This window comes from Gavia stellata, chromosome 3 (assembly GCF_030936135.1).
Source record: "Gavia stellata isolate bGavSte3 chromosome 3, bGavSte3.hap2, whole genome shotgun sequence".
Lineage (NCBI taxonomy): Eukaryota > Metazoa > Chordata > Aves > Gaviiformes > Gaviidae > Gavia > Gavia stellata.
Window position 1 is genome coordinate 85,459,416 of NC_082596.1, and position 21,916 is coordinate 85,481,331.

The following is a 21,916-nucleotide window of genomic DNA, read 5'->3' on the forward strand; positions in this document are numbered from 1 at the left end:
AATGCAGTTTTATTTAGTTAAAAAGACAGAGAAGCTTTATTTTCAGTTAAAGGGTTTAGCTGCATTGGCTTTCATGTTGTTTTTAATCTTACTGACAAAGTATTTTCCTGATGTCTGGGTAACACTGGCACCTAGTGGCTTCTGCCTATAATTGTCAAGTTGGAAATTTTCTAATGGGAAAGGTTATGCTATCTGGAAAAGTGAGCAGGATCACAAGTATATGAGCAAGAATATTTCAATGTCTGTCATTTTTTTTCCCCCAGCCATCATTACTGCAGTGTTTCCAGTCATTTGTCACAGCTAGGATAGATTTAAATCCTGCCATTTTCTGTCCTTATCACAACAGGACATAATTGGCCAGATGACTGGCTGGTATAAATTGAAGTAGCTCCATTAAAATCAACCGAGTTACCTTGACTTACATTAGCTGAACAGCTGAACATAATGATTTTAAAGCCTTATGAAACACTTTATAATTTTAATAGACTAGATGGTCAGTCTGTTCCAAGCTGGGAATTTAAAAGTAGCCATCCAAGTCTATATGCCATAGAAATAATCAGGCTTCAAAGCCAAATACTACTAACCAATCCACTACCACATGCAACAATCCTCCTACAGACAAAATTCCCAGTAAAAGCTAGTATGAGTTCTACCTTCATGACTGGACTGACAGGAAAAAGAAGAAACTAAGGCTAAGAAGAAACAGAGAAAATTAAGTGTGGAAGATCTTATGCCCTAGTGGTGAAACCCTAAGCTGTTGTCTTCACTACAAATGGACATGCTGCTTCATTATCCAAATTGTTGCCACACTGTCTTTTTAGTTTCTATACTACTGATGTTCACCGTTAAACAATGTCAAAAAATCCCCCCCCAACCAAACACACCCCCCCGCCCAATTCTTCTCCAGCTGATTAGATGAATTGTTAACACCTTTTCGAAAATATATTAAGGTGAGAAAACCTGGAGTTTAAAGAACCAGTCTAGAGTGAAAAAAGTCTATGTATGAGGGGTTAAGCTAGAGATAAATGATTAAGACAGAGAAAGCAAGAAATCTAAGTGTTCAATTAAGTAGCAATTCTAACTGATGCCTTGTATGTATCTTTCATACCCCCAAAACTGAATTAAAACTGTTCAGACTAGCTTCTGTGATGCATGAGTGTATTTCCAAATAGATGTGCTAATGGAAAGAGTCATATTCCATGTGATCCTTGCAGGCTGTCTTTCACTGAGTTACTCTTCAAGGCAGCAGTACCAGATCACGGTCCTTGGCCAGTGCCCAGTCACAACTTGCATGATGCAAGGGGAACAAAGTCCTTGTTTGGGGATGGACAGAAAGGAATAAGGCTTCAAGCAGTTCTGTGTATTGGTGTGCTCAGGCTGGCATATCTTACTGCACTGCTACCCAGAAGTCAGATATAGTGGCTGTATTTCTTCTCTCCCCCCAGCATAATGGGGCAACACTATGGTATATTTTTGAAAAAACAGTTTGACCCCAAGAAAGGGAAATGTTTTCCCACTGTAACCTCAGAGCAGCCTATTCTCTCTTTCTGTTCTTCTATGGGTCTGATGATAAATATAGTTAGAGGTTAAACAATATGCAGCCAACGCAAAGCACAGATGACACTCAAAATAAGAAGAAACAGGCTGAAAGTCTTGAGCCATCATCAGAGAAAGAAATTGGTGACAGACTCCCACAAAATAGCAGAATTTAGCCTTTTAAACTGTGAGGCTAAACTGCAGCTGGAACATCTGTGGAAAGATGGGAAATGTTGCAAATGGTAAACCTAGGATTTAATTTCAAAAAGAAAAAGATTTTGTACAACGTATATCATGCAGCATAAGAGTATGGTTTCAATGTATTGTGTTTATGGGGAGTCCGTGTTACCATCTCCTGATCAATTCTGGTCTTCCCAGTTTTGAACAGTTGAGCCATATAGCTAGCTATTGACAGTCAATTTTTGGCATTTGTCTGATATGCCTGGAGTCTGCCTGAAAACAGAAAAATTGAATGTCTGCCTAGCACTCAGGCAAAACCATTTGGATTTTTAGCTTTAAAGATGTTAAAATAGCATTTCTTTGTATTTCTTTTTTTAGTACATGCCGCTAATGAATGAGTGGTCCACACAATATTTTAGCTGCCTTTTTTTTAAAATATGTTTTTCTGTTACATAATAAATGCCTGACAGTGCTCAGTCCTATTTTCATTTAAAATCTGGGATGATGGTAAAGGTGCAAACATTAGCAGAATGTTTGAATCTTACAGAAAAAAAAAAGTAAGATTATTGAAACATCTTTCGATTAATCAGATTTTAATGGAATGACTTCATAAAGGGTTTTTTATAAAAAAAAATCAATAGAAATATTTATTCCTTTCATAAAAATAAATATATTCAGAAAGCTAAGTTTGAATAAGGTTTTTATTTCACAAAAGTTACGAGATTTTCCACAATAAACAGCATTTTTGCTAATATTAAGGCAATGTCTTATTAACTGTGAACTATTCAACAATTAGAGGAGCATTTCTAATTTATATTCTAAGTACCAGTGACAGAATAGATGTATTTGGCCCCCCTACCAGGTCTAATCTGCCTTTTCCTGTGTTGCGGTTACAGGCTGCTCTATATAGCTGCACAGTAAAGCACTATCAGCATATACACAGCTGTGTGCAGCAAAGGCATTCTACAAATCCCAAAATCAAATAACACGTACTGACAAATCACTTCATCTTACAACTGTAGTAGTACCATGAACAGGCTTATTTAGTATGACTAGGAAAACACATAAATAGCTCTGTGTTAGGCATAAACATATTTTGAAATATTAGTTTCCCATATTCAAGGTAGAAATTAAGAAACGCTACTATATAGATGTATCTGTATCTAAATTTAGGTGTTAGATAGATAGATTAATAGATAGATAGAGAGAGAACTAAAGAACTGAAAGAAAAAACAAGGGCTGAAAGCTATAATGAATTTTGATGAGAAGCATGGCAAGGGTGGGAAAAGAACTATCCTGCCAGCTTACTCTGCTTCACAAAGAGGCAGTACCAGAAACTCCAGAAATTTTGCTTTTTATCCACATGTAAGAGATACAACAGCATTGTTTGTGATACAGGCTTTCGCGATCCACACTTATGATGATGGAAAAGCCGTATTTTGGGATGAGACTGTAAGCCCCAGGACATATGGATAGTTATGTACATTAGCACTGAGTTGAGAGAAAGCACATATTAACTTAGGCTTGTCTTCATACTAGCATTGTGCAATTGTGGAACAACTCCATGCCATACGTGCCCATCTCAAAACCTGATAACACTTTCCCCTTGAAGATGGGTTGAATGTCTATATGTTTTGTGAAATACTGCCATCAGACTATTCACTGTGCATTGACAGGTTTCAGTAACTGCACTTCTGCTCTGGATTTTAAACAGCATAAGGAAATAATTGGTATTATAGAGCAGGCTGATTTATTAAAGCAAGCTCTAGATCAATCAGGAATATTCATTAATTACAGAGATGAGAACGCACAGTAAAAAATGAGATCTGTAGGCCAAATCTACAGCAAGTGCTGTGGATTTGACCCAATCTGAAGTGTTTCAAGATTTGATGGGAAATGGGCAAAATATATCTATGATGTTCTATATCTGGAGAGGGGAAGAAGCTGACCCATGCCAGGGGTTCAGCTGTTTGCTGCTCTTAAGCATCTTACCAGTTTCTGCAGGTGCCTTTCACTGCTCCAGGAAAAAAGAAACCCAACAGCTGTAGCTGCAAACTGCAGAGACTGAAGATCTCCCCTTCCCCACTCTTCCTGTCATTCTTCTCTGTGGCTCACATGGTCTTTATGATTGCATCTGCACCTGGGTCACCACTTTCTGCCTGTGCTGAAGGACTTAGTATCGCCTGCTCTTCCTCCTCAAAATGTAAAACCACAATTCCCACTCACACAAACTCATGAATTATGATTATAGGCAGACAGTGCCTATGCACACACCTGCAGAGGGTATTCCCTGCCTCTGGAGAATGACGGGGTGGGGTGAGCAGTCTGTACAGTCTTGCTAGTAAAGCAAGTAGTAGCAGTAATGCCATTCTGGCTGAGGGATGTCAGGAGTCTGCCTTATGCTCGCTATTATGGTGTACAGATGCTATAAGGCTGCTCTTACATTATAGCAATGTCCCAGTGCTACATACATGGGCTGTCCCATGAGCAAGACAATTCAGCTTAGTCAGCAGTCAAACTTCTACTTGCTGCCTCCAATTAAAGGCTTTTTAAAAGTGGCCCCTGAGATTACAATGAAGCAAACACTCCAAATACCTCCCTGCAGCTACTGGGTCTGTTCATTGTCCTCCCAGCTTCTGTTATTTTGTCATTACTAACGTTACTGTTTCTTAGCATGCAGTGCTATGTCCTCCCTCACGTGCTGTGATTTCATGGATACAGCTTTGTTGCCTGATCAGTTAGCAGTGGTACACACCTTTCAAAAAATAGGATGCAGATGTTCCCTGAGCTTCCACTCACTCACGCAGAGAAGCTCATCCAGTATAGTACAGCACTGTAGGATCATACCAGGTGAAGCCTAGAAACAGTTTTTTTCCTGGGTTTTAATGACACTCTGCACAAATTAGTATAGTAATGTCTGAGCCAGACTCCATGTTTGAACCCTGCTCAATTTCTGGATTAGCTCATGCTGAGCCAGTTAAGAGGCTTCTGCATACAACAAGCTTATCCTATAAACTCATCCTTAATTTAACAAATGTAGTGCAGCTGTTCAGTGAAGCTTGGCTCATTCTGTTTTCCTTTTCTATTGGGTGTGGTCATTAAAGATTTCTTATCAGTTTCAATAAAATGAGGAGCTTGCCTGAAACTTATACATTTTCACTCCATATCAGGGAGCACTACTCCACACCCCACCTGAGGCCACTACACTCTGGTACAAAGGGGATGGTCCCTTCTGTCGCTCTGCTTCTTGGAGCTTACACTCGCTGTAGTTTGCTGCAGCATTCAGGTAGGATGACAGAGACTATATAAACATAAACCCCTATAAACACTGTATTAAATAGCACCAGATGAGGGAAGAACTTTGTCACTCTGTTCCTAATATACTACTATTTCTTACTCATATAGAGAACTTTATGCAGCACTATCCTAAAGCCACACATTTCTGCGGTGCTGGGGTTTTTTTGTTGTTTTGGAGACAGAGGAAGCTATTACAATACTATCCACACAGTGGTGCTAAATGGCAATTGGATTATTTCTTTAGCAGAATATAAGAAAATCTAGTCCATTTTTAATATATGCAAATAGCACAAGAGTAGTAGTAATCAAGCTTATGTTGGATCATAGCATGAAAATAAATTAGCAACCAAACCAGATGATTTAAGATGTGCACCTTGTCCAGCTGTAGCTGTTTGTGCTCATTTGGTGTCCGAGAAGCAGAGCATGGCCTTTTGCCTTGTCTGATGCACTTAGTGTGCTGAAAGGAACAGTTTGGCTTGTGCAATTTTTTATCATCAAATGCATTTTCCATCAAAAATAAACATAGTGCAGGAAGGCTTCATTTTTCTCAATTTTGATATACAAATGTCTCCATGTTTTTTCGAGTAACAACAGAACAAAAAAGCATCTATGACTGACAGTTTCTGGCTGCAAGAAATTTTTCAGGAAAAATAAAAGCAAACCTTATAAATGGTTTTGAAATGGCTCAGCGCTGAATTACTGCAGCACTTATAGCATCAGAATATGCTATGATACAGAAAAAAGTGCAAACTTGTTTTTAAAGCACATGAGACTTTTTATTAGTGGCTTTAACTGTTTATTATTTATAATTCGTAATTGAAAGTGTTGGTGCTGTTCATTCACCAGCTTTGATTTAAAGAAGGAATTAAATGCATACCTAACTTAAATACTTGCAAAATCCCACAAGACCGAATCAGTGTTTTGAACACCATGCAATGTGTAATTGCTTCTGTGCAGGCAAGTGAATAGTGCTGTTGCAGGTTTGTACAGTACAGGTAGCATGCATTTTAATATGTGTCTACAGAATTGTGAATGTCCACAGAATCACAGAATCACTACGGTTGGAAAAGACCTGTAAGATCATCAAGTCCAACCTGGAAAAAAAAAACAAAAACAAAAAAAACCACACAAAAAAAAACCCCAAAAACCCACCATACAACAACAACAAGCCACAACACACCCAACACCACACAGCACCATGTCCATCAAGCTACATCCCACAATGCCACATCTACACGCTCCTTGAATATCTCCAGGGAGGGTGACTCCACCACCTCCCTGGGCAGCCTATTCCAATGTTTCACTACTCTCTCAGTAAAGAGCTTTTTCCTAATATCCAGCCTGAACCTCCCCTGGCGCAACTTGAGGCCATTTCCTCTAGTCCTGTCGCTAGTCACTTGGGAGAAGAGACCAACACCCACCTCTCTGCAACCCCCTTTCAGGTAGTTGTAGAGAGCGATAAGGTCTCCCCTCAGCCTCCTCTTCTCCAGGCTGAACAACCCCAGCTCCCTCAGCCGCTCCTCATAAGACTTGTGTTTCAGGACTTCTGAAAATCTGAAAACTGCAATCCATGAAAATACATTTATATTATTACAAGTGTAGAGGCTATGAAAAAACAACGGAGTTAACAGTATCTTTAAGACTCCGGATTGCTCTTGCTTAACTTGGGATCCAGCAAGGATCTTAAGTGGGTGGATTCTGGATGATTCCAAAATGTCTAAAACACTTGGACCATTTAAAGCGTAGTGAATGGGACCTTTTCCCTGAGAAAAGTTTTGGGAAGGGCAATGTGTAGGGTCTCTATAAAGGCATTCTTTTATGGCAGACCTGCATGCTGGGTTTATCTTCTCTCCACACTCCTGCACAGAACAAAGCTGGCATTCCTTGACCTTCACAGCCTGTCACTGTCCCCAGGCTCACTGAGATGAATAAGACTAAGAAGGGATTAGGATTAAATTTTTCCCCCTCCTGTTCAGTGACAGAGATCTATCATTTACATTAGTCAACATGAACCAATATTCTGTTATTGTAAAAGTGCCCTAAAATTTCAGATATGTCATATCTTGTTACTGAGAAGACTAAATGCAGAGAAATACAGTAACCAGCTCTAAAGTATCTGGATATAGAATTAGCTGTGTCAATTTTTTTTTTTTTAAATTAGTGGTACAATTAGCTATTCTATGATTGCCCATATAGCAGTCTCAAAAGTGACCAGGCATTTTGCCTGTGCTGATCCTAAGATAACTCTATCCAGTAAATTCATATGCAGCTGCTTTTCATTGGTAACAAATATCAATGCTGTTTGAATCTGCAATGCCAATTTGAATGTTCTACCTATACAGTCTAATATATATATACTTAACCATAAGTATAGAAAAATTCCATTGCTGTGTATAAAAACAAGCAGCACAGCTGATGCTTAGGACTAATCCAGGGAGAACTGAATCCTATCAAAAACCTACTCTTGATGCTCAAACATTCATCATTCAATGGTTCCCACTCTGACGTTTCCGACTGGCAGTGCATACGGAGGGGCATGCAGCTGCTCAGCCTGACAGTTCCAGATGAAGCTATTTTTAAGTCATCTGCATAGAGGGAAAAAGGTGATCAGAATGATTTTTAAAAATAAGACAAAGTTTACAAATTCACCTAAGGAGGAAGCAGTATATTCCAACTTTCAGTCAGAAAAAAAGGAGGGGTGTGAAGAGTGCAGAAAGTTTGTGTCTCATTGACAAATTACTTCCTGTGGGTATCGTAGCTTCCATTTTATGTATGTCACTAAAACCAGCAGAAGAGTAAGTGACTTGACATCATCTGGTCCTTTAATGCACCCATAGATAATTTATTGTTTCCCAGTTCAAGAGGCTGAAGCCAGGAATTTCATTGTTAGAATGAGTATAATGCAAATATAGATCCATGGTCAGAGCTGGGGGAAATTTAAGTAAGTAAATTTTAAATTTTATTGGAACTAAAGCTTCTCTTTTCCTAAAGCTTGTCTTAATACACATGTCCAGAACTCCTTCCTTCCCAGACCCTTGCAAAGTATTCAGCTCATCAATGTGTTTATTTTACAAAAATTACATCTACAAGCATGAGCTGTCTATAAAATACAACCTGGCCTTTCAAAATGAGCTGGTGGTTCAAATTTCTTTCTACTAAACAAGTTGATCATTGGTGTACATGTACATGCCTGGGCTCGGAAGACAACCATTGGTTAAAATGTGACTCTCCCTGTTTTGGATCTCTCCTACTGAGTGCTTTAATCACTGAATTCCAAATAACACTTATCCTTTCAATCTTTGAAATTCATGAATTCAGTAATCTCGAACTTATTCTAGTACACTAAAGCAACATCAACAGCTGAGATGCAGTGTGTTCCCTTGCATGACTATCTGATAGCCAGCTACTTGGGATGCTATTAGGAGACTGGAAGTAGGGCATGTTGATTTGCAACCATTTGGGGCTTTTCTACCCTGAGTAAAAACTCTGTTCACCACACTACTGTGCAACAGCTTCATTATTAAAATAACAAACATAAAATCAAAATTTTCAAAATAAAATGCTTACATGTGAAAATGAAATATATTATCCCAAACATGAAATATAGATCTTTCATCGCATGCTCTGAACTGGATTATTTTTCACATGGTTTTAGGTGGAAAACTTCCCATAAAAGAGAAATTATATATTCTAGAAACAGATAAGAATTACTTCTCTGCCATTAAAACTGACATTATTTGTGAAAAGCCATATTTGATTGTACATGAAATGAAACACTAAACTCCAATTTCTTTTAAGACTAAGATCACAACCACAGGTTCTAATAAAGATACAAACTACTGTGTGTTATTTATGAGGTATAATTGCGGAACATTTAATTCTTTTACCTAGTTTCTCACTTGAGCCATAGGTAGCTACACCCCATCGGTGCCACATACCTTTTTCAGTTTGATGACTCCTTCCTGGGTGTTCTCATCTGTTGTGATGTCAAACAAGTTTCCTCCATCTCCTGGAACTATGCTGTACTCAATTTCTGCATTTTTCCCAAAATCAGGGTCCACAGCTCTGATCCTTCCAATAGCAGAACCAACGTGAGAGGACTCAGGTACTTTTAAATGAAAGATACCTGTGACAAAGTGGTAAACAGTCATTCTTGGGATTTTTTTATAATTATCATAGTATGTCAGATTAAAACCAGGGAGCCTGTGCAAAATAAACAGATTTAAATCATCCAATTAAAATGATGAGATCAAAACAACAAAGCATTAGAAAAAGATATGCATGTTTTAGCCACGGAACATGTTAATTTCCCCTAGTTTCTAGATTTGGTCCAGTGCAAATGTAAGGGCCTTAGCATCTCTATCTCTTGAGATATCTGTCTATATTTCTATCTTTAATTTAACCCATATGGTTGACTCTTTTGAATTAAATTCTATTTGTAGAGAGTACCTGTTTATAAGCATTTTCGTCCTACGTTTAACAGGTTTTAGTATCTGAATTTTTATTTTGTTTGAGAAAATATATCTATGCATTTCACAGTAGTTGAAAGGAAAAATTCAGTCGAACAAAGGTTTCCACCTATTTCTGTAATATTCAGTATTACAATTACATGTACAACTCCTTGTGGGGGGAAGATACAGAGTATTGTTTATACATTAGCCACCAGAGGGTGCTCTTACTAAAATTTCAGCACTAAACATAAATTTCTAGCTCTACACACTTCTATTTTCAGTTTCTTTACTATTTATGGTATTAAAGGTTAAAAAAAAGCCCACATGAGAACTGCACACTTTTAAAATAAGCATTACTACTGATATGTGAGGACAAAATGGTTTCATTCAGGGAAACAGCTATGTTGAAAAGATGCTAGACATAAGAGTTAAAATAGCTAAAAGAAAAGGTCGAAATACTTTGCGTCCACCTTGACTTTAACGATATCAGCAGCAGGAGGCCTTAGTTTATACCACCAGGCCCTGGTTTTTTACACCACTGCTGAAGCGCTTGTCTTTCCTGGTCAGCTGCACCTCTCACTGCAGTTGTTACTCTGCACAGCCGGTAGCGAACACCACCATGGTGACTATTTCCAATGGGCAGGTAGTGCTTGCCTTTCTTCACACAGCAACCTCTGCTCTCAAAACCACCGGCAGTTTTTGGAGCTGATTTCAGCAGGCCCGGGATGTTTGATTCGCTTCATCCTGGCTCTGAACAAAGCTGGCATTTGCTTGCCCCGTCAGCTGCACATTTCATTTTCCTGGGTCATCCTCCAACAGCTGTCATAGAGCAGTCGCTTCAGCACAGGAAAACATTGGCAATGGCCTTCTCTATTAGTCTACATGTGAATACGTAGGGGGAAATTTACACCTCTTTTTCAATAGTATAGCAGGACAGGCATCTGTGACTAGTGGAAGGCATATTAGGGGGATGTCTCAGAGATTTTCTCCTGGTAGTGGTCTAGTCACACTTCACAAAATAAGGCTCTGAGAAGTTGTATGTCATGTAGCAGCAGGACAGATGACTTTCACATCCAGCCGCTGAATTAAACAGCAGACGCTGCTCCCTGTCGTTATCTTCTTACAATGCATGCTGTGTCAGCTTTTTCAGCTTTACAATACTTCCAGGTAAGGAAAAAAATGACGTTAACACTGCTGGATTAGGGGCAAACCTACTCTTTTGTGGGCTAGTAGTTTGGGCTGTGGTACCTATATAATTTTCTATTTGATTGCCTCTGAAAAAAATGAGTTTTGTCTGCTTCGTCCCTCTGTCCATCAGTATGCAAGTATATCTGAAGGCAAAACTTGCTTTATTTGTTTGAGAAAATCCCTGTAAGTAAAGTCCGCTTGTGTCAGCATCCACATTTGAACGTTACCATGTGTGGCTTTGTAGTACTCATTGACTGATCTACTAAGGATTGTGCAACTATCATTTCACTATTTTTTCCAAGGGAACATACTAAAGGAACCTTTCCTTCTTCTTTTTCCAAGGGAATGTACTAAAAGAAGCTTTACTTTTTTTACTTCTTGTTTTAACAGCTGGAAAGGAGCACTATGATGCAAAATACTGTCATGACAGAGGACCCTCAGCTATTTCTTAGTTGTACTTCAATGACTCTGAGAAAAGAATAAAATTTTAACATGGTATGCGGGAGACAATCACAGATCCTCCTGTTATCTGATGTCAGTTACAAATATACATATTACTGTGTCTCTGCTGTGCAAGACATTTAGAAGAGATGGAAGAAAAGGGATCCAAAAGGGCTCTGCCTACACTTGAATCTTATATTACGTTTCCACAACATGGTTCTAACCCTGATGCCCAGATCTTTTACACACACTTACATAGTATGACAGAAATCATTGCTGCAGTGTTTGTTCTTTACAGCCATAATTTTGGTGAACATAAAATGTAAGATCATATGGTAATGGATTTTTCCTTCTGCCTAGTCGATCTATTCTCAGCAGACTGAAGAGCACTCAGATTCATTAAAACAAATATTTCTCTATAAAATACTGTACCTGGCTGTAAAGCATATGGGACTTAGATGAAGTCAAAGAAACACTACAGCACTAATTTCAGATTGTTTAGGCTTTTATCAGTTATTTTCAATGACTTGACATTTCATCACTTCCAGAAATTCAACAGCAATAAAGATGGGGTCATTCAGATTAATTTGAAACTCTGAAGTAATCTTCAACTCTGTCAGAGTCAGATCTCTGAAGATGTAGTACGTAATTACACTGCCATCGTCCTCCTATAATAGTATCTTTACAGCATATGGAAGCTGTTAAGGGTGCTATTGTGACAACATACTTTCAGAATAAAGTAAATGGAAACAAATAATGTATATTGTTGCCAGATCAGGAAAAAACTTCAAGAGAATATAAAGTATAGCATTTTTCCCCCCAGAAAATAGTCTTTGTACTGAGGACATTTGAAACTATCAATACATGTTGCACATGAAATGTAACAGAAAGACAGTTTTGCAGATTTTTATTTTTCTGTTTCTAGAATACATTACTTCTTGCTGTGGACTTGCTGTGACAGTTTAGCATTATTCAGTTTTTATTGTCCATTTTACCTGTATACACTACTACCTCCATTTGCTATAGGGGTATATTGAAACAGGCCTAAGTAATAGCCTTTTACTCCCAAAGGTCCTGAAAACCTTGTTCTCTGCATCGTCTAGGAATGACGGAACAAACAGCTCAGACAAACTTATGCAGCAGCTGGTTACGCTGCTCAAACAGTTCTGTCAAATTTTATAGATTGTCTCATATGTCTCATGTGACTTCTCTGCCTACAAAAATCTTTCATTCTACTTGCATAAATCTCTTTTAAATGTATTTTCCAAGTTTGCTGCTGGCTTTTGTAAAGGATGAATGATATAGGATGTACCAAGGAGCAAGCCCTTACTTCCCTCAGACTGCACTACAAAGCTGCATTCTGCAACTAGTTACCCTTTTGCTAATTTCAGTCATGTATATTACATGCATGTTGGAATATTTTCACATTTAGGGAAGCTTGTAGCAATGCATATTGCCTGGTCAAGATTTTTCATTCTGTTGTACATGGAATTTTAAGAAAAAAAATTAGATGTTATTTTTAAGGCCAAAAGTCATGTGCCAGTTGACATGCTTAAATTACACAACGCTTCGCACTTAAATTACACATAAAATTCAACCGAGAATCCAAAACTAGAGAAAGGCCAGTGATTATGTAGCTTAACATTAGCATTCAGTCATTCCCTCCTAAAGCCTGTGTATGTGGCTCAAGGTGTGAAACTTCCTCAGAGTTTCAGGTTGAGCAGCATCAATGTGGATGTTAAAAATAAATGAGTGATGATGCTGTTGAAGCTTTTAGGCTGAAATGACTGATAGGGCTTATTAATCAGTCCCAAAAGCATTCAGGAAACTGAGGTGGAGGTGAGCTAACAACTCCTACATGTTGTCTCCGAGTTTCTAAAACAAAGATGGTTCCAAAGCGCATAGCAGGATGAAATCAGAGCTGAGTAAGTGACAGGTAATCAGGCATGTTGACTGAAATTCAGTACACATTTGCAGTTCTTTTGACATGATTAGATTAGTTTTAGTTTTTAAGGCTCAAAAGCTGTTCTGGGGTTTGATTTTTACTTACAAAGGATTTTTTTGTTTTGTTTCTCCGCACCTGCAGTTTATGGGTACGCCATCATTTACCAAAAAGTTTTTCAATTCTGATGAGAATAAGAAATGAAAACGATCATTACAACTCATCAGCAAAACAATCACTAAGAAATAACTTATGTTAGCATCTAAGGACTTAAGCTAAATGCATAATGGCCTTCAACCAAACAGCTGTAAATGCTATTTGACCTTTTTTCTAATCTGTCACCATACATTTACTGTGTGTATTCAAGATCATCCTCTCCCGCTTTTTCTTTGTCTATATTTTTTCCAGTTCTCTTTGGCAGCTGCCAAAATATTGCATTGCAGTTAATTGTGATAGCATGAATCTTATAGGCAACAACATTGACATAAAATAATTTCTTTCTCTTTGATCTAAATCTTTAATGTTTTCTCACAAAAAACCCCAATCAGATTATGTATATTATAATATTCTTGTTAGCTTTAATTACCAAGGCATTTCAGTTTTTATCCTGGCCAGGTTATAAGGGCACTGATTTCTGCCTGTTTAGGAAGAAGCCAACAACAGTTCATATTTACTTGCTGGTGTTTTAACAATAGAGTAATAAGCAAAAGAAAAGATACTGTAAATACAAGCAGATACTCAGTATACAAAACCTGTTACATCAGCTACAGCTAATCAGCCTAATAATTAGTGGCTTCTGATGTACATGCTCCTAAAACTGGGAAGATGTGATTTAGCACATCAGTGAGATATATTTGTGTCTCTCCTAGGTGCCGCTCTGTGCCCTGCAGGGGGCTGGTACCCTGAGTGGGGAAGAGAGATGCTGGGCTTTGTCACCATGTACTCTGATGCAGGTCACGCATGACCTGGCATAGGCTGGTAAAACTTCAGCTATGGCAAGGCTTCTTCCATCCTCAAACATATTGCTCTGCGTTAGGGTTTATGGCTTCCTTAGATATAGTATAATCATTCTTAAAAATTCCTGTTTCTCTGCTGTGGGTCCCAAAGTCCACACCTAGCAAGAGCTACATCTCCTGGACTGCGGAGGTCCTGGATGTCCAAAGGTCCCCAGTTCTTCAAGGGAAAATGAGCAGAGGCAAAACCCCTTCTGAATTGGATCCTGCCCAATTTTAGGGTAATCCACAAGATGGAGCTTCCCCAGAGCTGGCAGCTGCTGAGCCAGGACTCTATTAGCCCCTCAGCTGAGCTAGCAGACTGAGTTTTTGAGGCTGTTCTCTTTCTTCCTTCCCTAAAGGGAAAGAAAAGTTCATCATACCTGGTATAATTTTTGTATACCGAAATATTTCCGTTTAACTATTTGCTGTTTTTTCCACTGATAAGCTGTTCTCAGAAAGCAAGTTTTTAAAAATAAACCTCCCCATTGCATGTCAGAGACTAGCTCCACAGAACATAATATCCCCCTTGTTAGAGCAAGGGTTCAGGAAACAGGAAATGCCAGTTCATTTTCTCAGCTGAAGATACTCAGACCCACAGCTTCTGTCTCCAAAGAGTGCTGGGTGTAGCAAAGACAATAGAGAATATTCTGTTTAACACTATAATGTAGAAATTGTTGTTTGGAGCCACAGACACTCAGATGTGTGTGCCCTAATACCTAGGCAAGAATAATACTTAATCTTCATTGAAGAATATTAAATTTTCTTTTATATGGTGTCACAGTTTTACCAGGAGGGGAAGAAAATGCTCATTTCTAGAAATTCCTCATGTTTATAATTAAGGGTTTCTCCTAGATGATACGGAGTTGAACTCTGACAACCTGAGGAGACCAAATCAAGTTCCTCAGTAACTGCATTATTCATGCTGTTGTTACTGTTTAGGAAAGATCGCATCATTGTCACTTCCCCTTCCATTGGTCTTGCTATACAGAAAAGTGGTGGCTAAACGGTCATCTGTGCAAAATCTGACTTTGTCAATGCATTCATGTGTTAGACAACGTGCTTTCTGGATCTCTGAGGGCTTATGTGGAAAACCAGTTGTAGATAATCAGCTTCATTATGTATCATGACCAATAAAGAACTGTTCTGCTAATATCCAGTCTATTGATTAAGAAATTATTACCAAACAAAAAAGTCAGTAAAAAAAGACCAAAATACAATGAAAAGAATAATTTTTCAGGGGGTATAGTCTAAAAACTTGAATCAAATGTTTTTATGTAAGTTATAGAGTGGTTATAAAAAATTATCAAGGTGCAGCATGCCTTACAGATAGAAAAAGGGTAGTTTTCAGGAGAAAATGTCTTTCCTTTTTCAGAATCTCAGGCAGCATGTAATTGGCATTTATCAGGTAGGTCTATTGGTAATATTCTGGTGATCACACCGTAACCATGACATAAATCAATACACTTACTCTCTATAAAATTTAAATTGCATGATATATGTGAAACATTAACACATTAAAAAGTATATTGCTGAGGATGGGACACAGAGTTTGTAATGCTCTGCTTAACATCTCTGCTTCTTAAATATCTTGCTGGAACTTTTTCATATTTTCTTTATTACTCTGGCACAAAATATAATAACACAATTTTAATCCAATTCATTCACTCTTAAGAATGTGGTTAAACCATTTATTTTAGGATCTAAGCCAAGTGCTCTAAATCATCAGTATTGGAAGAATCATTTTTCTCCCCATCGACTAAGGAAATTAGGTCCCTATCTTTAGTTCTCTGAGTCACACCTAAGTTGCATGCCTAAAATCACCTAAACAAAACATGCTCAATGTCTGTATTACTCAGCCGACTCCCTGTGAAGCTTTGATTTTTCACATGCTCATTGGGTACATTTTATGTAAATGGTTTTCCCTAAAATATATATTACTTTTCTTCACCATGTTGGCACAGTCTGAAGCAGAAAATTCTTATTTTTAAAGATAAAAATGTGAAATCATCAAGTACAAGTGGGTAATAGTTTACTGTTCTTTGTTTTAAGTTTTGGTTTACTGTATGCAGTTTCCTTAAAATACTTGTGATTTAGTGTGTAATACAGACCAAAAATAATGATACGATAGAATGGCAATTGGCTTCACATTTGTAGTCTCTTACACTTTACAGCTTATCAAAACTGATGTTTATGTCTTCCAGTTTAAGTGTTTAAAGGTGAGATCTCTACATAAATACTGCTCCTTTTGCAATGAAATCTGTGGGTAGTGAGTGCTTAATTATAAAGCCTTCTCTTGCGAGCATTGGTGATCACATTTATAAGATCAACAAATTTGCTGTGGAAACCACTGAGAAAAAAATAATTGTCATGAATTTGAGAGAAAACTTGAAAGAGTTCCTCTAGAATATTTCTCTTATTTTCTTTTTATAATTTTCTTCATACAAAAATTCAACTAAACATGTTTTTGGACTCAGAGAAGACAGTTTCAAAACTGCTTGGTATCTTCAGCTCCTATTGCTGTCATTAGGAGCCTTTGGATTGTTGCAAGCACTTTTTGGGCAACCCATTTAATGCTTTTACAAGGAGTGGAGCACTCCTGAAAATCTGCCTACAACTGTCATTGTTAGGTATTTCTGAAAATGATGAGCCTAAACTATTGTGATTATAATTAGATAATTACATATGGTCTGTTTCACTTCATGTTGCACTGTAGCCTCTAAATTTTCAGAAAGCAAGCCCGCCATGGTCAACAGCAGAAAGGCTGTGTTGCTTTCTTACTTGGACGGAAGGCCTCGGGGAAAAAGGCAGATGTTGCCAGAAATGATAGTGATGCAGCAAGTGACACTATAGACTGTGAGTCACTTTGCAACCAATTCTCAAGGCATTGCAAGGCAACTCCATGCTGTTAAATCTGTAGCCCTAGCTTCAGTATCGGAGAGTAGGTGGAGATGCATGGTGCTTTTAAGCCATCCGAAGGTTACCATGGATAATTTCACGCATCCAATCTAAATAATCTCTGTGTTTTGAATGAATAATTTCTTCACTGCTCCCCACAGAAAATACGTTAGGATGGAATGAATGGCATGATTCCTGCTAAAGGTTGTTGACTTTCTATGAACTGTATTTGTTTACACTTTCTATACAGGAAGTAGCAGATGTAAAATACAATTATTAATGATAATAATCTACTATGATGATAATGAAGTGTTTAAAAATAATTGACCTATAAATCTTGCTGTTAATGATCAGTTACCACTTAAACGTGATGATAGGGGGAAAATGAATTGGATAAGTGCAGACTAACAACAGAATTTTATGACCAATATATAAGTTACTGCAATTCCAGTAACACTGGTACTGTTCCACTCGGTTTACGGTTCAGGTAAGGGATGTTCCAAGGCTGTCAGGGGATGAATGATTATTCCTGCTCTTGTTGCCCACCTTGAGTCGGGTAACAGGAGTGCTTGGTACAGTCAGTGCTACTCCCCACCTTAGTCATGCAAGAACTCCTGGTACGGTCAAGGGATGCTTAACCGCTGAACTCATTGTGCAAAGGCCAAGGCCTAGCTGGAATTCCTGAGATCGCAGAGCAGCCCAGGAAAAAAGGGGGGGGACTATAAACTTCTTCACTGCAAGGGTTATCGGACATCGGAACAGGCTGCCCAGGGAAGTGGCTGAGTCACCATCCCTGGAGGTATTTAAAAGACATGTAGAGATGGCGCTTAGGGACATGGTTTAGTGGTGGACTTAGCAGGGTTAGGTTTATGGTTGGACTTGATGATCTTAAAGGTCTTTTCCAACCTAAATGATTCTATGATTCCATATTTAGCTTCTAACCACTATTGTGCTCATCTGTATTTCTTGGACTGTTGCTTACCGTACAATCAGAGCATTACGGTTTACCTAGTGACAAATTGCCTATATTTTTCATTCGTTATGGAAAAGTAACAAGAAATAGCTATATTTGTTTTCATGCTCTGCTTTGCAGCTGAGGGTTCAGTCTCTCTCTGTTTAGAGCTTTAAAGAGGTTTTTGTTTCATTCAATCAGTACTCCAAACAGTCCTCTGAGAATAGCCTTTGCTAGTTACGCATTCTTGAGCAAGTTAAAAAAAAATGTAAGTGTAGGCGACATAAAATTTACTAAACATTTAGTGTTTTGAGAATCTCTGGTAACTGAATATTTCTCCATCCAGTTTATTTCTCAGGGTTTTTTAAAATATTATGCTTTAATTGGGTTTTGTGTCATTGTTCAGTCTGAACCAAATGTTTCACTCCTCAAGGTGCTTTATGATCAAGATCATGCAATGGTGACAGCTACCAAAAAAAAAAAAAAGTAGTTTCTAGGGAGCTTTTACTAAGTCTACATCCACTTTTGGGGGCAAATCAGGTCTTACTGAAAGTGCTTGAAGAATTCTGATGCAGAAAAGAGTAAGAAAAGAGAAATTTGGCATAAGTGTAAAGAAAAATCTGTACAGAAGTTGAATTTTACATTAACTCCTTTATGTTGCACATGCACCAATAGTAACTAAAGCCTACCTAACTGCTAGGTGCTATGACCCAAGGTGGGCTGCATGGCCTGGATTGCAAAGCATAGGTTCAAAAAAGCTATAGCTGTACAAAGAAATTTCATGTACCAGCTGTTCTCTGCAGCCTGAAAACTAGCCAGTATAGAATGGCCTATTTCCATGTTATTAAATTCTTTTACCCACACCAAAATAGGTCACTTCATGGAAAGTGACTGCAGAGAATAGTTCCTGATCTGTACTGATTTCCTGAAATGCCTTGAATTTAGCTGAGAAAGCTTTACTTGGTGTTGGTCAAAACTGTGCCAAGTGACTGTGCTAGGGTAACAGTACAGGTGATTTAAATGTCCAGGAACTTTCCCCGACACTCTAAAGTCCTTCTTTAAGTCTCCAAAGCAAAATAAAATGAGCCTTTGTATACCTTCTTTTAGTCTATGTAAAAATGTCTATAATGACACTGATTAAGTGGAGGTGTAGGAAAAAAAAAGTACAGACGCTTTTTTATGACTAGCTGTCAAATGTGTAGCTAACTCAGGCGGGTCAAATGGAAACAGCAGGCAAGGGTCACTGAGCTGACAGCATAGTGGCCAAACCAAGCAAGACGGAGCTGTAAAGAGCTTATCTGGGATGGTGAAGACTCATGATTTCAGTATAGCAAAATCTGGAGAGACTCAGAGCTGGAAGTGAACCAACAAAAGATAAATTATTTTAGCAGTGTTATTATTGGGAAGATAAAAATCACTTGGGGAGGAGAAGGAGGAGATGGCCACACTGTAGTTATAAATGAAAATGAGATCAAAGATAAATTTCTGTCTCTTTTAGGAGAAGGGAGACAAGAGTGCATGTTGAATGTAAGGATAGACAGGGTGAGGAGGAAAGAGAAGGCCAGAGGAGGGGGAGATTGAGATACAGATCGTACAGAAGTGTGAGACTTGGAAGGAACATGGATTAAAGAGGAGTTACCCTAAGTTCTTCTCTGATTCCTGTAAGACCACTGTGCAAATACTGGTCTGCTAGTATTTATTCACATACTCATTTAACTATTGTTTTGCTGGTGTTAAAGCTGTAGTTAAGTGACTCACTGGTATTACAATCCAAAATTATAATCGCCTCTGCATGGCTGCTGGTTTCAAGATTGGCTTACAATTGCATGGGCCCATTTCTGGAGTCTTTGCATTCGTGTTTTCCATCACTCCTGGAATGGTAAGTTAAAATATATGTTCCACTCAAAAATACAGTTTTAGTTTACCCAAAACTCACAGGTAAATGGAAATCAGACTTGCTTAAAATTTTCTGACATTAAAAGATTTAAGCTTGGTTTACAAAACCAAGCTGGTGCTTTTTTCCCTTTATGTCCTATGGCATAGTGGTTAGAAAATTAATGAAGCTGCAGTAGGCCAGGATTCAACCTCCCCTCCCTTTCTGATTCAAAGCAAGCTCTGACTCAGTCTCCCACCTAATAACTGCCTACAGGCTAGTCTGCAATGAATCTGTCCACCTGTCCCGTGGAAGTATGTCCCATTTGGTATAAAACAAGTAATTAGTTGCTGAACTGCACTAGGGCATCTTGTCTGCCAGGCAAGTTCTTTAAGAGACTTATTTTCATTCTGAGAGCCAATGAAGATACAAATGCTGTATACAAAGCACAACAACTTTTAACAGGAGTAACAAGAGAAGGCATACTTCCCTTTCTAAATTGCAGTGGGTAGAACAACTTCCCAGAAAGTTGGGCAGACTTGTTAAAATACTTAATTAGGCAGATCGGAGCTCTGAACCTTAATCCCAAGTAAGTTTTCTAGCAAACTGTCCAAGTAGCGAGGGAATAAATCTTCCTCTTTTTTCTAATCAAAACCTCTGCTTTCATTATTTTAATTTTTTACGTTAGTGAACAGATTAATTTCTTAATCACAGAGTCCTTTGCTGTAAATGTCTAATTTACTACTGGATGGGATCTGTGTTGTATTCTTCTGAAATCTTTAAAAGCAGCTACCATTATCTGAGGAGCTTTTCTCTCATAGGCCACTCATCCAAAGCAGTGGGTTAAAAGATTTTTCTTTCTATCTCATGTGAACCAGAAGACCTTTTACTTGTACTCTGTATCTGAACCCAATTTTGCAATAAAATCTGAGCAAGACTGGTTCAAAGCCACATGAATGGAATCAGCCACATTTATTTTACTGAGTGAACAAAATTGACCTGCTTATATAGTAAAACCTATGCTAAATAGTGTGTGTGCAATTTCTGTGATGTACTAAGCTTCCCCGAATATATAAATAAATAACTATGATAAGAGTTTTCAATCCACAGAGTCTGTATGCATAAGTATGTATAGTCAGGCTCTTCCAAGTTCAGCACTTGGTTGTCTTTTCTTTCAAAATATTTCTACAGATTTTAGTACTTGAAAGTAAACCTATTAAAATATGCTAAGGAGCAATAATCACTGAAAATAGATGCTATATAAAGGGTAATAATATGCAAACTGTATTCCTAATATCATAATTGTGAAATAGAAAATAATCTATGTAATAGATCATCCAGACAATAGATGTTTCAAGTAGCATGCAAAGGTTATTTAACTAAGAGAAAAAAAGGCTAGCTCTCTTTTATGAAGGTCTTTTTTACTTGCATGGCAATTCCTGAAATTGCATCAATGAAAGACTATTTTTTTTTTCCTGTTTCTGAATTGTCTGTTTTGTTGACTTTTCTTTTTAAGATTGTTGTTTCCTCTGCTGTCTCCAGTGGAGGTTTTAATACGTTCTGTGAAATGCATTCTACTGGCCACTCTTGAAATCCAAATCCAATTAGCTGCAAATTTCTACAGTATGGACAGGCAGATGATGTGCAAGGTCCTAGGAATGATCCTACAACCTTGCTGTATTTGAGGTGTCATTACCAGAAAGATGAATAGTTGCATTTCTGTTTCCAAGCATGTTAGCATTTCTGGAAATTTGCCATGCTCTTTTATGCAAACTAATGATGGATTTCACTGGGATGCTTCTGGAAAGACCAATGACAGCAAAAAAAATGGCCCTTGTGGTGTCTAGGAGTTGCTCTACAGCCATCTGAACATTTTAAATGTGGTTGCCAAACAGCCCTAAGATAATGGTTTCTGACCATCAGAAAGCTATATTTTTAAGGCCAAGACATGCACAAGTAGACAAAATTCAGGTATTGGGTCCAAACCTTAATTCATTTTTCTTCTATTAGAAACAAGTTTTCAATCATTCCCCTACAATATTGACTTCTCCTGTGACTTGGAAATGATATGATAAAACATAGCTTTAGCCAAATAGCTCTTTTGACTAAAAAAGTAAATTAAGGGAGTGTCACCTTAAAAATACACACCTTAAAAATAAACTCAAC

General features: G+C 38.0%; 1 protein-coding gene across 2 annotated transcripts in view; it reads right to left on the reverse strand.

The window, feature by feature from the left end:
* Positions 1-21,916, reverse strand: part of CDH12 (cadherin 12) — a 155,193-nt gene that overhangs the window by 40,974 nt on the left and 92,303 nt on the right. For both annotated transcript variants that reach the window (XM_059815688.1, XM_009821563.2), the window contains one exon: positions 8,952-9,139. In XM_059815688.1, the coding sequence (XP_059671671.1) occupies positions 8,952-9,139 (188 nt within the window). The remainder of the gene's footprint in view (positions 1-8,951; positions 9,140-21,916) is intronic.